General features: G+C 39.6%; 2 protein-coding genes across 3 annotated transcripts; both read right to left on the bottom strand.

Annotated features, from left to right (window-relative positions):
* Positions 1-515: 515 nt before the first annotated feature.
* On the bottom strand, positions 516-10404 carry LOC135832849 (nuclear pore complex protein Nup153-like). Of its 2 annotated transcripts, XR_010556384.1 has the most exons (8): positions 10263-10404; positions 9942-10150; positions 9591-9871; positions 7238-9201; positions 5901-6972; positions 3125-3255; positions 2866-3016; positions 516-2796 (listed from the first exon to the last, which is right to left on the bottom strand). XR_010556384.1 is itself a non-coding variant. In XM_065346358.1 (7 exons), exons 4-7 carry the CDS (start codon positions 8983-8985, stop codon positions 2938-2940), a joined length of 3030 nt encoding a protein of 1009 aa, XP_065202430.1. In that variant the 5' UTR covers positions 8986-9201; positions 9591-9871; positions 9942-10150; positions 10263-10404; the 3' UTR covers positions 516-2937. The 2 variants fall into 2 exon arrangements, 1 of the variants encoding a protein (XP_065202430.1); XM_065346358.1 differs by having other exon boundaries at positions 516-3016.
* Positions 10405-10429: 25 nt separating this feature from the next.
* Positions 10430-15189, bottom strand: LOC135832851 (ubiquitin carboxyl-terminal hydrolase 47-like). Its single transcript, XM_065346360.1, has 13 exons — positions 15028-15189; positions 14211-14371; positions 13491-13889; positions 13320-13409; positions 12597-12779; positions 12340-12523; positions 12089-12258; positions 11847-12012; positions 11646-11770; positions 11379-11572; positions 11064-11301; positions 10817-10981; positions 10430-10720 (listed from the first exon to the last, which is right to left on the bottom strand). The coding sequence occupies exons 2-13, from the start codon at positions 14364-14366 to the stop codon at positions 10694-10696; spliced, it is 2097 nt and encodes a 698-aa protein (XP_065202432.1). The 5' UTR covers positions 14367-14371; positions 15028-15189; the 3' UTR covers positions 10430-10693.
* Positions 15190-15250: the final 61 nt, after the last annotated feature.

A 15250-nucleotide genomic window follows, 5' to 3' on the forward strand; every position in this document is an offset into this window, starting at 1 on the left:
CGTTGTTTGGTAGGCTTAGAACATATGAAACAAAATTCTTTTAAAGTTTTAAAACTTCGAGCTTTCATAACTTTTTTTCAATAGCGCAGACAATTTTCAAACCAACTCCATCTGGTAGAGAATTCAACGTAACCCCCTGAACACGGATTTGACATTATTTCAACCCCAACCCCGAAAGGGGCTCCAGGAGAGGGGGGCAAAAATCGAGAAATCAGTTTAAAAATCGTGCGAGGTGTCCAAGCATAGGTTTTCGAACCTCCTGAGCACGAATTTGATATTATTTCTGACGAAAAATTGAAACTGCCTTACAAAAAAAGGGGCCAAAATTCTAAATCAGTTCAAAAATTATGTGAGGTGTCGAAATATATGTTTTCGAACACTCTGAGCACGAATTTGGTATTATTTCTGACGAAAAATTGAAAGGCTTCTGGGGGGGGGGGGAAATAAAAATTCAAAAATCTTACGAGGTATCAAAATCAGCGATATAACAGTCAAAAAATCAACTCTAGACGCAATTTATTCTAAAAATTATATTTTTAAAAATACGTAATTTATTTTTGTTACAAATATGATACAATAAAATATATAATTATTAAATAACGAAGGTTTGGGCATCCCACGGAGGCCTGTCCCACACGAATATCACAGCATTTTTTCTCTTACATAACAAAAAAGAAAATTAAAAAAAAAATCACTTTAAAAAAGTATTATTTCATATATATAATGCGTGTGTTATATATACATGTAAAAACCATACATTACGAGATCCGTTTTATATAAAATCCGGCATTGCGAGATCCTGAGATCCTTTTGCCGGATCTCGCAAGTTCTCTCATATGCCATGGTACTCGCGAGATCCGGGGGACCCTGTACACCCATTTTCAGCCGGATCTCGTTTTGTCAACTATTTTTATACTTATATACAATTTTTGAAAATAGATAAACGACGCATCTTGCGAGATCCACCCCCAAATCAGGTTTAGGCCGTTGGTGGATCTCGGTTTATGCGGATCGCGAAATTGATGGCGGCAATGCATAGAAAGGCACTGTTTACACACTGGAACGTGCGTTCGAACGAAGTTGTAGGGTTATTATTTGAGTTTTTAGCATTTTTCGAAATTTTTTGGGTCGGATCTCGCAATGCCTGTGTATATGTCGGATCTCGCAATGTACTATAAGACAGTATATATATATATAATATATGTATAAAGAATAATAAACAACTCTAAAATAGGTACATTCTAAAAAACATAACTGTTAACACGTTTCAAAATCAAAAAAAAATCAATAATTTTCGTAAAGGTATTTTGATAACGCGTGTTGACGACTACGAAACAGAGAAATACAGTGGGAACATCGATTTATAATATATACAAAATTCTAAACAAATCAAAAAAAAAAGGAAACACATCGTCCACGTTTTTTTTTCAACGTCACAATTTTGTTTACTCAACGAGTGGCCGAAATAGTACAACGGAAAAAATATAAATAATCGAATACAACAATCGGTACATAATTAAAATTCCATGGGTCAGGCCTTCATATCATCAACAATATATAGCAAAAAAAAAAAAAAAAAGTAAAATAATAAAATCAAAATTATATAGTTTCTTACATAATTAAAAATTTCATATACACAAATTTTTCTCCAATAACGACGTATACAAGAAAAACATATTGCAAAAAAAAAAAATAAATCGTAATAATAAATAATAAAAATAATCGTCGTAAAAATACAATAATGTAAATTTATCGTACAAAAGCGAAACACAACAAGATTAGCTAACGTAAAACAAACAAAAAAAATAAAGAGTAAGTCTTCGTTTAACTTTTTTTTAAATTCTCAAATTACAACTCATCATCGAACGTAAAATGAAAAAATACAATTTTATCTCCCGTTTTAAATACGCTTACGCCAAGTTAAAAATTACCCGAATAAGCTGCAGTAACGAACGTTTAATAAATTCAAATCAGTGTAGACAATGGAAAGAATGAAAACTCGGTTTCATTCCTTCGATTCGAAATTTCGACGAAAATAAAAACAAAAAATCACAAATTTTCAAATTCAAAATTCTTAAAAAAAAAACGAATAGTCAAAATTTATTATTCGTTAAAAAAATTCACATCGAATTCGATTACGATTACGATCATTTCGAACACAATTTTCGATACAGTTTTACTCGATAAAGAATTTAATTTCGGCCAGAATTGCCTACACTAAAAGTCTCGGATAAGATTTAATCATCCTGTCTTTACGATTACCCTTTTTTTCGGCGGCTACAAATGCATTAGTCTTTGTAAAAAATGTTTTAACATTACGGATAAGAGATATGTACAAGGGTGGTGGGCGTGCAATCTCCTTCGCAAAATACCGAATCGATCATAAAAAAGCTGGCGACAACTTTCGTCCGACGAAATTTTTTCACAACTTTACCAACCCAAAGACACGAGCAAAAACGAGAAAATTACGTTTGCGACTGAACAAAGAAGGAAAAAAAAACAAGATTGCTGAAAGAAAAAAAAAACAAAAACACCGCTTCACCGATAGTCATCATAGTAGTTAATTTAAAAGAGAAAAAAATTCACCGCTATTTTAAAATAATATTAACGTATATATCGATCGATCAACCGCTAACTCAAAATAATTCCATTACAAAGTGTGAAGAAAAAAGTCAACACGTAGTAATCCGACCACCATCACAATTCTTGACCGTACACGAAGCAGCTTCCAAAAAAATTCAAGCTCTATTTTCAGGGGCTCGCGAGCACACCAAACAAAAGACGAATCAATAAAAACTAAAAACCAACCAGTCTCTCAGATACTGTCCACGATAATTAAAAACAAATAAAAAATTACGGTCACACCTGCTGCGCAAATATCTGCACAGCTATATTCCGGATGAAACGTAAACGGCCTTCCAATTGGCGTCGCTTTTTCTATTTATTATTATTCGTTCGGCGAACTGCTTTCTTGATTTTTCTAGGCAAGCTTGCACTGGCCGGTTGAGGAGCAGCGCTGTAATTATTCCAAAAACAGGTCAACAAAATGTACGTGAAATGAAAGCCTTCGAAATTCGCATTCGTGCGACGATTAAAATCGAATATATCGAGTACAAATACTTACGTAAACGATGTTATAGAATTCGTGCTGGGGTTAGGATTAAAGTTGAAGGATTGAGGTACGGTTAGATTTCCGATGCCGAATACGAACGGACTCGAAGCGGGCGCGTTAGAATTGTTCAAACGATTCTGGTCCTGGAAATCAAAACACGTCAGTACATTGGTAAAATATTCCTGAACAGAACATAATATCATTTTCAACAAGGGAGGTATCCCAACTCGCGCAGAATTTTATGAACCGGCCAAAGATGAATCTAATAGTCCGGCATATGACAATAGGAGTAATTGCACCCCCCCCCCCCGATCCTCCTGGACACGAAATTTTTCAAACTTTACAAAGGTAGATCGAAAGATCATGCTAAAATTCATCACCTGTCAAAATTTCAAGTGCTAAAGTGCGTTTTTCGATTTTTGGTGAACTTTTGAAAACCCAATTTAGGCCAAAAATGAGGGAAAAAATCAAAATTTTACCAAATTGACCAAGAAAGCTGAAATTTAGGATATACTCTATTTTCGACACGCCAAATCGATTGGAAACGGTTTAAACCCGTTTTGAGCAGATCTGGAGCCTCCAGCAGATTTTTGAAACTCGAAATTCCCACAAAATTCCATCAAATTGGAGTTGTCAAGTTAAAATTTATTCTAAAAACAAATTTCAATACGCTACGAAGTACTTCAGGTGAATTTCAAGTCGTTTCGGAGCCTTCAGCGGCTTTTTGAAAGGTTGCATGGCGTTTTTTTGGAAAATTGAAATTTCCCAACAGTAGCTGGAAGCTTCAAAACTAGTTGAAACCACCATGTAGTCTGCGAAGTGAATTTCAGCTTGCCAACTCCATTTGATAGATTAATGTTGGGGAAATTACAAGTTTCAAAAATCTTCTGGAGGCTCCAGTAATTTTCAAAAAAGTCGCTGGACCCTAAAATGACTTCAACCCACCTGAAGTCGTCTTCAGAGGTAGTTAAAATTGGAATGTAGAGTAAATTTCAGCTTTCCATCTCCATTTGATGAAATTTTGTGAAAATTTAAAGTTTCAAAAATCTGCTGGAGGCTTCAGGAATTGTCAAAAGGTTGCTGGAGGCTCCAAAACGACTTGAAATTTACCTGCAGTACTTCGTAGCGTATTGAAATTAGTTTTTAGAATAAATTTTAGCTTTACAACTCCAAATTTGATGGAATTTTGTGGGAATTTCGAGTTTCAAAAATCTGCTGGAGGCTCCAGAACTGCTCAAAACGGGTTGAAACCGTTTCCAATCGATTTGGCATGTCGAAAATGGAGTATATCCTAAATTTCAGCTCTCTTGGTCAATTTGGTAAAATTTTGATTTTTTCCCTCATTTTTGGCCTAAATTGGGTTTTCAAAAGTTCACCAAAAATCAAAAAACGCACTTTAGCACTTGAAATTTTGACAGGTGATGAATTTTAGCATGATCTTTCGATCTACCTCTGTAAAGTTTGAAAAATAAATTTCAATACGATATGAAGTCGACTACAGGTGAATTTCAAGTCATTTTGGAGCCTCCGGCGACTTTTTGAAATTCCTGGAGCCTCCAGTAGATTTTTGAAATTCCTGGAGCCTCCAGTAGATTTTTGAAACTTGAAATTCTCGCAACATTCTACCAAATGAAGATGGCACGCTGAAATTTCCTTCGCAAACTAATTTCAATAGGATACTAAGTCGACTGCATGGATGGTTTCAAATGATTTTAAATGGTTTTGAAGCTTCCAGCTACTTCTTGGAAATACTTTTAGGAAATTTCAATTTTCCAAAAAAACGTCATACAACCTTTCAAAAAGTGGCTGGAGGCTCCAAAACGACTTGAAATCCACCAGCAGACGACTTCGTAGCGTATTAAAATTAGTTTGCACAAAGAATTTTGACTTTCCATCTCCGTTTGATGACATTTGTAGGAAATTTAAAGTTTCAAAAATCTACTGGAGGCTCCAGTAATTTTCAAAAAATCGCTGGATGCTCCAAAACGACTTGAAATCTCCCTGCAGTTGACTTCGTAGCGTATTGAAATTAGTTTGCAGAATCAATTCCAGCTTTCCAACTCCATTTTGATGAAATTTTGTGGGAATTTCGAGTTTCAAAAATCTGCTGGAGGCTCCAGAACTGCTCAAAACGGGTTGAAACCGTTTTTAATCGATTTGGCTTGTCGAAAATAGGGTATATCCCAAATTTCAGCTTTCTTGGTTAATTTGGTAAAATTTTGATTTTTTACCCTCCTTTTTGGCCTTAATTGGATTTTCAAAAATTCACCAAAAATCGAAAAACGCACTTTAGCACTTGAAATTTTGACAGGTGATGAATTTTAGCATGATCTTTCGATCTACCTCTGTAAAGTTCGAAAAATTTCGTGCAAGTCCTATGTTGAAACGCAAAATCTGCGATTTCGGCTGACCTGTGAATCAAAATGGCCGCCATTTTGTAAGTAAGACCAACTTTTTTTCAGGCAAGTTTGCTTTAAAATGTTCCTTAGGATGTCCCCTTTAAGAAAAAAGTTGTCCCGGAGGATCGGCGGGGGGAGGGGGTGCAATTACTCCTATTGTCATATGCCGGACTAATAAAGTCAAAATTTCAGACGCCAAAGCAAATTTCTTAATTTTTGGTAAATTTTAAAAAATCAAATTTCAGTCAAAAATGAGCAACAAAATCTGTATGGTTCTCGCCAAAAATTCGAGTTCAAGCCCACCTCCTTCGTCCAGGGAACCTTTATCATCTCAGACAAAACGCCATTTCGAATACTCCACTCTAAAATCCAATTCGAATCCTACTCACTTGATTATCGTTAACCGTTGGCCCAAAACCGGAAAAACTATTCATCGCGGGCGCCGCCGCCATCGTATTCCCAGCGCTGAAGTTGAATCCGCCTGATTTCTTGATACCCGCCTCGCCGCCGAACACCGTAGATCCAAAGGTCGACGCAGCGGCCGGCTTCAGCATCGAATCCTGTGTCGGTTCCCTTTTCACGACCGCAGCAAAGCTTACCGCGTTGGTATTTTCGGGCTGCGCTGCAGCCGATGTTGATCCGAAGTTGAACGCTGGCCCGTCGCCGAATGTGGTTGCGTTACTGTTCGACGTAACTCCGCCGAAAGCTGCTTGACCGAATTTCGCCGGCGGAGGCATCATCGAGTTCTCCAATTTGGGCGGTCCGTTGAAGGCAAATCCGCCGCTAGCAGGCTGAGTGCTGTTTTGCGACGATGTATTGGTGTTGGCGGCCGCTGAACCGCCCAGAGCGCCGAATCGGAACGCGGTATTGGCGGATGGAGCGGTGTTGTTGAAATTCAACGACGGCGTGGTCGTCGCAGCGGCTGATTCCGAGGTAGCGGCGCTTTTGGCGATTGTCGCGTCGGTCGAGTTGGCGTTACCGATGCTGTTGAAATGACCGAACATCGAGTTGGAGGACGGAGCCGATGCGGATAACGCTGAAGCGGCGCCGAACACGGTGTTGGAGGTAGCATTGTTGTTATTGTTGTTGGTGTTGTTCACGCACGGAAACAGAGATCCGCCAACGCCACCGGCAGCAGAGCTCTTGTTACCGTCTGCGGTGGTTGCGAGAACGGGTTTATCATCTTTTTTGCCCAGCGTAACGGCTGCTGCGTTTCCGAACATGGAAGGTTGACTGCTAATGCCGCCGGATACGAGGCTACCGAATGGATTGCTGTTTAACGAAGAAGCGAAACTCATCGGCGAATTCGTAGCGCCACCGGTCGTCGTTGCAGATCCGAATGAGGGCGCCGCTGTATTCGGCGTGTCGTTTGATTTAGAAGCACCTGACGATACGGACGCCGATGGTGAAGCAAAGCCAGCAGCTGAAGCGAATAAGTTGCCGGTTTGCGGCGTGAAGCCCCTAAACACATAACAAATAATCTTCATTAGTATCATAATCGGAGTAAATTCGATAAATTAGTTGAAAAAGCATCATTTTAGGTCGATTTGATCGTAGAAGATTGATTTTGAAACAAATCTCAATCACTGGCGATTGAATAAATTACTATCAAAATGTTCTCTGGTCATTCGGAGTAAGTTTATTCTCAACTAGAACGCTCAAATTTCGCAAAATTGAAAAATCACAATTTTCCGATCAAATCGACGTAAAATGACACCAATCATACATCGATGCAGCTGAGCTGTTATTCGTCGTCAACGCAGAAGACGACCCAGCAGCCGAAGGTAACTTGAACTCGTTGTTGGTAGTGTTACTATTGAATAATCCACCGTTGGCTGATCCGAACGACGTGTTAGGAGAAGACGTCGTGGCGGCCGAACCTGCACCATCTTTACCGCTAAATAACGAACTCGGTAACGGAAAACCACCGGTTGAAGTGGCCTTCTTCTTCATAGGACTGCTCATATTACCTCCGGACGACGTGATATCGTTGAACAAGCCCGTCGTACTCGGCGACTGAAAATCTTCGCCGTTTTCTCGAATCGTGGCATTCTTCTGCGTGAAGGTAAGTTTAGGCGAACCAGATCCACCATTATCGCTGGTCACAGCAGCTTCGCCGAATTTCACCGCGAACGGATTCGAGATTTTCTTATTATTATTCGTCGTGTTGGCGGCAGCTGCATCGTTGAACAAGGCGGAGGCACCTTGACTCGACGTTTTATCATTCGGTACTTTACTCGTCGCGTTCGCGTCGCTCGCCGAGGAACCGGTTAATGATCCGAAACCGCTCGTCGAACCATCAGCTGATCTCTTCAAGCCGAACGAAGAACTTGACGTTGGGTTGGTTTGAGCGCTCGAAGCCGCCGTCGTATTATTCCCAAATGAAAACTGAACAGCGGTATTCGAAGTTGTCGAGACGACGGCGTTAGTGTTACCGAATCCGAACATAATTCCGGTCGCCGGTTTCGTAGACGTCGTATCTGAGCCAAATTTTATCGACGATCCAACTCCCTTGTTGGTTTCGTCACCGCTGGCGGCAGCAGCAGGGATACCGAACGAGTACGTTGGTTTAGGAGCACTCGCGGCAGTCTTATCCTGAGGCGCTGATTTGTTCGGTTCACCGCAACAGGCGCATTTCGTGTCTGTCTTTTTGTTCGGTACCCAACAAACGCCGCATTTCCACTGCTCGTCCGCTCCGGCGGCCGATGGTTTTTTCAAATTCTTCCATAAATCGTTCGACTGCGATTGGTCGGACGTCGTTTCGGCCTTTTTCGCACCATCGACGCTCGACGTATTCTTGGTAGTGGTAGCTGGGGTAGATTTGATCGCACCGAAAACGTGATCGCCTCCGGCGCTCGATTTATTGCGATCAAGATCGTTGAAAGTACTAAATCCGGATCCAGCTACTACGTTATTAGCGATCAGTTTATTATTATTGTTGCCGAAACTAGACTTATTCGGTACACCGAATAAGATAGATTTATCATCCGATTGACTGACGGTAGTAATCGTCTCCGGTTTGGTATTCTGCTTCTCGGACTGCTCCGGTCGCGAACTCGAGCAGCTCGAACATCGGTCACTGGTGTTATTCAGAAGGCAATTCTTACACGTCCATCTGGCAGCGCTGCTTTTACCACCAGGTGAGTTCAACCCGCCAGAAAAAAATTTACTCGACGATGTATTATTAATAGTATTCGATTTAGTCGACATTTGCTGATTCGTCATCGCGGATTTACCAGCAAAAGGCGCAAAAGCTTCTTTAGCAACGCCCAAATTACGAGATGGAGACGTAGTTGATGAAATGAAAGACTTGAATTCGCCACCGGTGCTAGTTCGTGCACTTAGCGGTGATTTAGTAACGGTCGCGGAGCTCGAGCCTAAACCGCTGGAAAGATTTTGGGTAGTTTCACCGCCAGCTCCGGGAGCTGCGGTTGATTTCTTGGCGTCGCCGTTGTCTTCGTTTTCGACGTCCATTTTGGTGGCCGCTTCATCGAAATTATCCAAAGTTAACGGTTTCGAAAACGTGAACGTTTCGGTTATTTCGTATTTAGGTAGATTGCCCAAACTCAACGACGCATTTGAGCCGGACTTTGTAGCCGTCGAAGTCGTCGCCGATGATGTTGCTGGTCTATCGACGTATTTGGCAACTTCTTTATGCTTCGTAGAGTGTCTTCTTTTCTTTTCGTATTGCTGAAAAAGATGAAATAAATTTTAAAAAAATGAGAAATTAATACCTTGTACGAAATCTAGGTACTCTTATGAGATACTGAAGCAGCTTGAGGAGCACAGATGGTTGAAACTCGAAGAAATAAATCGTAAAAAAGACGTAAGAAAAATGATCCGACTTAATTTATCGAGTATAAAATCAAAAACCAATTTAATTAAAAACATCAGATTCGAAATAGAACCGGAAAAGAAGAGTAGACTCTCAAAATTTCGAAAAATACTCAATTAGCATCACAATTTGGATTTCAAACGACGAATTCTCAATTTACACAACCATTTTGTATCAACGAAGTTTTCCTCACATCGGAAAACAGAATAAGTACTCAAAAAAGCACAAAAACACCTCAACTTACTCATTGAATACGGTATAATCTAAATCAGCGGAATCGGAAGATGAATCAGAATCTGCGATAACAGAAGCCGACGACTCAGGTACACTAGAAAGAGCTCCTCGAGCATTCAGAATAGAATCCTGCATTTTTTCTTGTCTCTTGATACGTAAAAGATCCGTAGTACTAGGGGTGATTTGCGATAACGATGGTAATTTCCTTTTGATTCCTCTCGGCGTATACGTCCTATCGTCTTCGCATTTCGAGGACGATTCGTTCATAGGAATACGCTTAGCATCTTGTATCTGCGTAAAAATTCACCGTAATTAATTTTCATTCGAACGAAGCTTTTCTACGAAAATATTACCAACTTACCGGAGAGCAATATCTTTCTAAAGTATCCAATATTCTACGAGCAGCTGCCGACATAGTTTCCTGATCATTGGCGCCGCCTTTATGTGGACTAGGAACCGGCTGTATGGTTATCTGATTTTTAGGAGAAAACACGTTTAAATTCGAAGTGGATTCTGCCCTCAATTTGGCATCAGACTGACTACGACACGGACTGTTTTTAGCTGCTCGTTCTGAAAAACAAAATGAATTTAAGATCGAATTTAGGATACGGTCTAGATGAGACATGTAGGCGAAGGGGAAAAAATGAAAAAGGTTTAAATATAAAGACAAATTATTACTTACTTGAGAATTTTAAGTAGGGTTCTTTTCGGGGTATGGTAACAATTCATCTTTAGCTTCTACCATCAGCTCCAAGCCAGCCGATGGTAGAATTACCACCCCGCACGACGTGGACGCGACAAATTGCTGGTAGTGCTGTTCCTTAGCACTACCTCTATCCCTGCGGGGCACTTGCACAAAGTTAGCTTGTGTCTCAAATATAAAAACGTTGATATTGACTAAATGTCACTGTAAACTGCTGACGTTCCGAAAAAAAACGCGTGATTTTTTCATTTTCAGTTATTTTGCACGCTCTCTTCGGCGCATTCTTCCTCCACAACTTTCAGAAGAGCTTGAAACCAAGGATTAACCGTCTTGATTCTTTTTGTGGGGTGAGTAGTCGGACTGGATGGTCGTTTTAGTGCAGATTGACGATCAGCGAATTTCCGGACCGTCTACAATTTACAGGACTTGTCCAGTTCCTGAAATGAAAACCAGAGATTGAGATGAAACGCTGAATTTTTTGGATTCAAAATTAGACTTTTTCTCAACTTTTTTGTAAAAAGGTGACTACTTACATCTTTAGAAATAACAGCAGAATTGTTGAACTGATTAGGAAGCATCACATGTAATCGAACAGATAAGTCATCTTGTAACGCAGTTGTTTGTACGATTCGCCGATAAAAGAACACATGGGCTTTTGAATCGGAAGATCCATCGCCGTATACATCTGATATGTTTACCTAAAATGCGAGACAAAACAAACACAGAAAATTAAAAATACAAAAGTCTAACAATAGAACCTAGTAACATTGTGATACTAACCTCGCGGACACTTTGATCATCGAAGCAATACCATTTTTTGGTATCGACGTCTCTTATGGTCACGTGATAATGACCGGCGATAACAGCATCCCCCATTATTGCAAATAATTCGAACATGTCGTCGGCGGCGGCTTCTTCAGCAGAGCCTTTATCAGCCGGACTGCTATCGTCGGGCTTGCTTTCACTTCGATTTATAACGATGATTTCGTTCAAATTCAGCTTTTCCGGAACTGAAACTCTGTGAAGAAAAAAAAAGTATTTATATGGAGATTGCAATAATACTAGATTAATTCTCGAATGATCTAAATGAGTCACCTTTTACTTAATTTGTTCTGCTCACTATCGTCACCACAAGCGTCGTCAGATGCTAATCTCATAAGATGCAGACATAACAAGGGAGGGAATTTTACGAATTCGGTGGTTCGTGAGGCACCGCTAGTTTTCAAACAATTTGAGCATTGTTGATCATCCAGCTCTTTTGGTTGGATAAAAGCTCGGAGAGCGTTTTCCTGTAAAATTAACCGTATCGAAATTAATTAGCCTAAAATAGGTCTACACAAAAATATTTTAGTTCTGACTTACGACACTACTGTAACACGACGCGCTGCTTTCGGATGCTCGAACTGGCAATGAAATATCGAAAAAACTGTATTCGCGACTATTCGTCACATCACAATTCGAGCATTTAATGGTATTTTTATATTCTCCTGTTGTACGAAAAAAAAATTAAAATCAAAGTCTAGTGAGGGCACAAATACGCAATTATATGATCAATTACTTTACCCTGATATAGTCCGTTCATTAGATCAGCGTGTTCGCTATCTTTCAATTCCTCGGTCAACTTGTTCAATATACAGTTGTAAAGATCTTGAATACCAATTTCTTTATTAGAAACCCATGTCAAAGTTCGGGTCAATTCCGAGCTATCTACTGAATCGCGAGAAGACGTCTGTAAACAGAGAAAAAAATCGATAAACTTTTCGTTATCGTCGAAACCAGGACAAAAATATGGCATCACTACTTACTTGTAATAAACCAAATACTTTTCGCAACTGGTACGCGAATAATTTGGACACATCCATACCGTCAGTCGAAACAAATTTACAATTGTACAGTCCGTTGCGCAGCTCCGGCGTCAAGAAAAATACTTGGAGCAGACAATTTAACGCGCAGGTCATAGCTTCATTTTGATACTCTGAACATGATAGAAAAATTACAAAATAACGAACATGCGATGAAAAAATCGAGGTATTTTTAAGGCAGTTATCAAGCTCACCGACGCCGGAAAGAGGTTCGATCGACGGCTCCTCCAGACCAGCAGGCGCAACAAGTTCGCGCTTCAACGCTATCTTGGGTTTTTGGCCTTTTAATCCTTCGACAATAAATGAATTACTGCTGCCTTTTCCAAAATCAATCCCTACTTCTTCGAGCGTTTTATCGGTATTTGTATCAATAATTCCCTAGGAAGAACAATATTAAATTAATCGGAGAATATTTCGAAATTTTCAGTCTTATATAAAAAATGACACGCACTTTAAAAACTAGTCGAAATGAATCCGGCTCAAAGTTATACCGATCGGCGATCTTCTTCAGGAACTGTTTACCGGTTGTTGCGCTGGTCGCATTCGTTACAATTCGCGGGTGATCCGAGGTTCGCGTATAATCATCAACTAAGCAGACTGTAGATTCGTTCTTTTTCGCTATACGCGTCATTTTCTGAAAAATTTCAAACATAATGACAAATACGTACCCAAAAATCGGAAGAAAAAAAAGTTAGGTTCCAAAAAAAAAAGGGGGGAAAAACCGGAATTGTTGGCAGAATTTCATTTTCTAATGTTTCAATTCAAAGAGCCGAGAGGAGGGGGCGGGGGTGTGTCAGAAAATTAAATTCAGCATTTTTCCATTTTCAAACGGAACTTACAAGAAAAAAAATCAGAACTAAAAAAAGAAGAAAATAAATTCAAAAAAGTTTTCAAATGTTTCAACGTGAGAAGATAATTTACAATTTTTGCAAAAAGACTATTTTTTCCGAAGAGATGGAGATGATAAAATGTATCTCAAAATGAGATCAAACAAACTCTAGACGTTAAAAATTACCACAAATTGATAAAATATTTTGAAAGCTTATCAAATTATCATTAAAATTATCGAACAGATTATAAAAATTACCATAACGTCATGAAAATTTGAGAAATTTTAAGAAAACTGCTCGAAAATTGTTGAATGATTTTAAGTTTAAGAAACATTGATACTCACCGAATAATCATCGTTAGTTCTCGGAGTAATTTCGCTACAAGCGAGCTCGAGCTCTTTCTTTGTATTTTGGCTATCTGCCACCGAGCAAGTCTGAAAATACACCAACGTACTAAATCAGCATCGAAATATTCGTTCAAGTTGTCAAATTAACAAAGCACGAGTAATACAAACCGTAGACGTTGTTTTAGTCTCATCAGCGTTCAATATATCCCAATCCATATCGATGGAGATAGTTTCAAAATTATCGTCCGAACTAATCGACGCAGATGACTCGCTGCGATCCCGAGTTGATGCAGCATCGTTGCTGCAGCTGTCATCTATATCGAGCAGCTGATTGACGACAGACGGTTCCGAAGTAGCGTTGGAGTCTTTTATCTGACTTGCAGATGGAGGATATGGAACCGAAACGATTGAATTTTGGTCTAAATCGAGGTGAGCATGTAATCTCATTACCTCGGCAGTACGTGGCAATTCCGGTTTGAAATCAACATTTCCCTTCGAAGTAGAATCGCGAAATTCGTTGAATTCTTCGCTTCTTTCGTTAATTCCGTTTTCGGTTTCTAAATTTTCCTAGAAATGTTAAATCATACCTTCAGCCGATCGTTCAACAGCGTAGCAGAAAATAACGTTACCAAATTAACAGAAAATAGCGTCGACGCCGTAAATTAACGACTATTTTTTTCCAAAAAACGAGATCCCTCGGAAGTCTACCTCGATATACTTCTAACTGAGACTGAGGAACAGATCCGATAACGCTAATTCGCAGAATACAAACCAACGAATCGCTTTCCTAATCTACGCAACTGTCGACGAATGACTATAACCAAAGATTCGCCGATTCGTCGTCGGTGAGCGCTGAATGTTCGAATACTCGAGAATAAACACGCTTACCTCTAGTTTATCGGGTAAGCGACCACTTTGTTGATTTTGAGACGACGCTGCCATCGTATTTCTGTACCTCAAATCGAGGTTACCATCAGCAGAATCCATACAAGCGTTCCGGTCACATTTTTCAGATTCCGCAGGACCGCAATTCGATTTATCCATGGTACCTAGCAACAAACAAATCATCACGCATCATTACGTATACCTACATTTGTAATTTGTATAACAAGATAAGTAACGTTTGCTTAGTTCATTATCTCGACGATAATGTTCCACGTACGATCGAAAGTCGGGTAAACAAATTACTAGCCAATCACCGATGAACAAATTTCAGCTTCGGAGGTGCCTTCGATACGATATTTTTCAATTGCTCCGTACTTCCACTTCACGTGAAATGTTCGAATGACACAGCCGAATGTTTCATAGGTAACTGACGCATAACGAAAACCTACGGAAACTTGAGAAATGCAGCTTTCGAAAAAAGGGCCAGAAACGCGCGAAGTAGAGCTGACAGAATGCACGAGTCTATGGATTTCCCATAAACTTACAATACTTCTAGATACCTTCTTTCAGAACACGGAATTAACCATAAAATTCACGACTCTCGTTCCTAAACCAAAATTACGTGAACAGAGAAATGGAACACGTAATACTAAGCCGTACCTCGCGTCGCGTCGCCAGTTTCAGATGAATTCGTGAACATTTCACCGTTATAACGCAAATCAACGGCGCAGGAATATTCAAAATCAAAATGAATCGGCAATGGAAATGACATAATTTATGTAGTATGATATGAAACGAATGAGATGAAATCGTTACTCACTTGTTTCGATTTTATACCCTTCGTCACTGTAGAAACGAGCCAAATTTGAGGTACCACGACCGACTAACAGTTTTCTAGCGTTCTGTGGATTGCAAAGATTGCATCATAACGCAACGAACATTTTAACCATTTCATTACAACGACATGATACATAATAACGTATGTATACAATGTATAACAAAGCTCAGTGTATCCTCCTCGTGGTTATTAACGTCCGTATCCG

The sequence above is a fragment of the Planococcus citri genome, chromosome 1 (genome assembly GCF_950023065.1).
Source record: "Planococcus citri chromosome 1, ihPlaCitr1.1, whole genome shotgun sequence".
NCBI lineage: Eukaryota > Metazoa > Arthropoda > Insecta > Hemiptera > Pseudococcidae > Planococcus > Planococcus citri.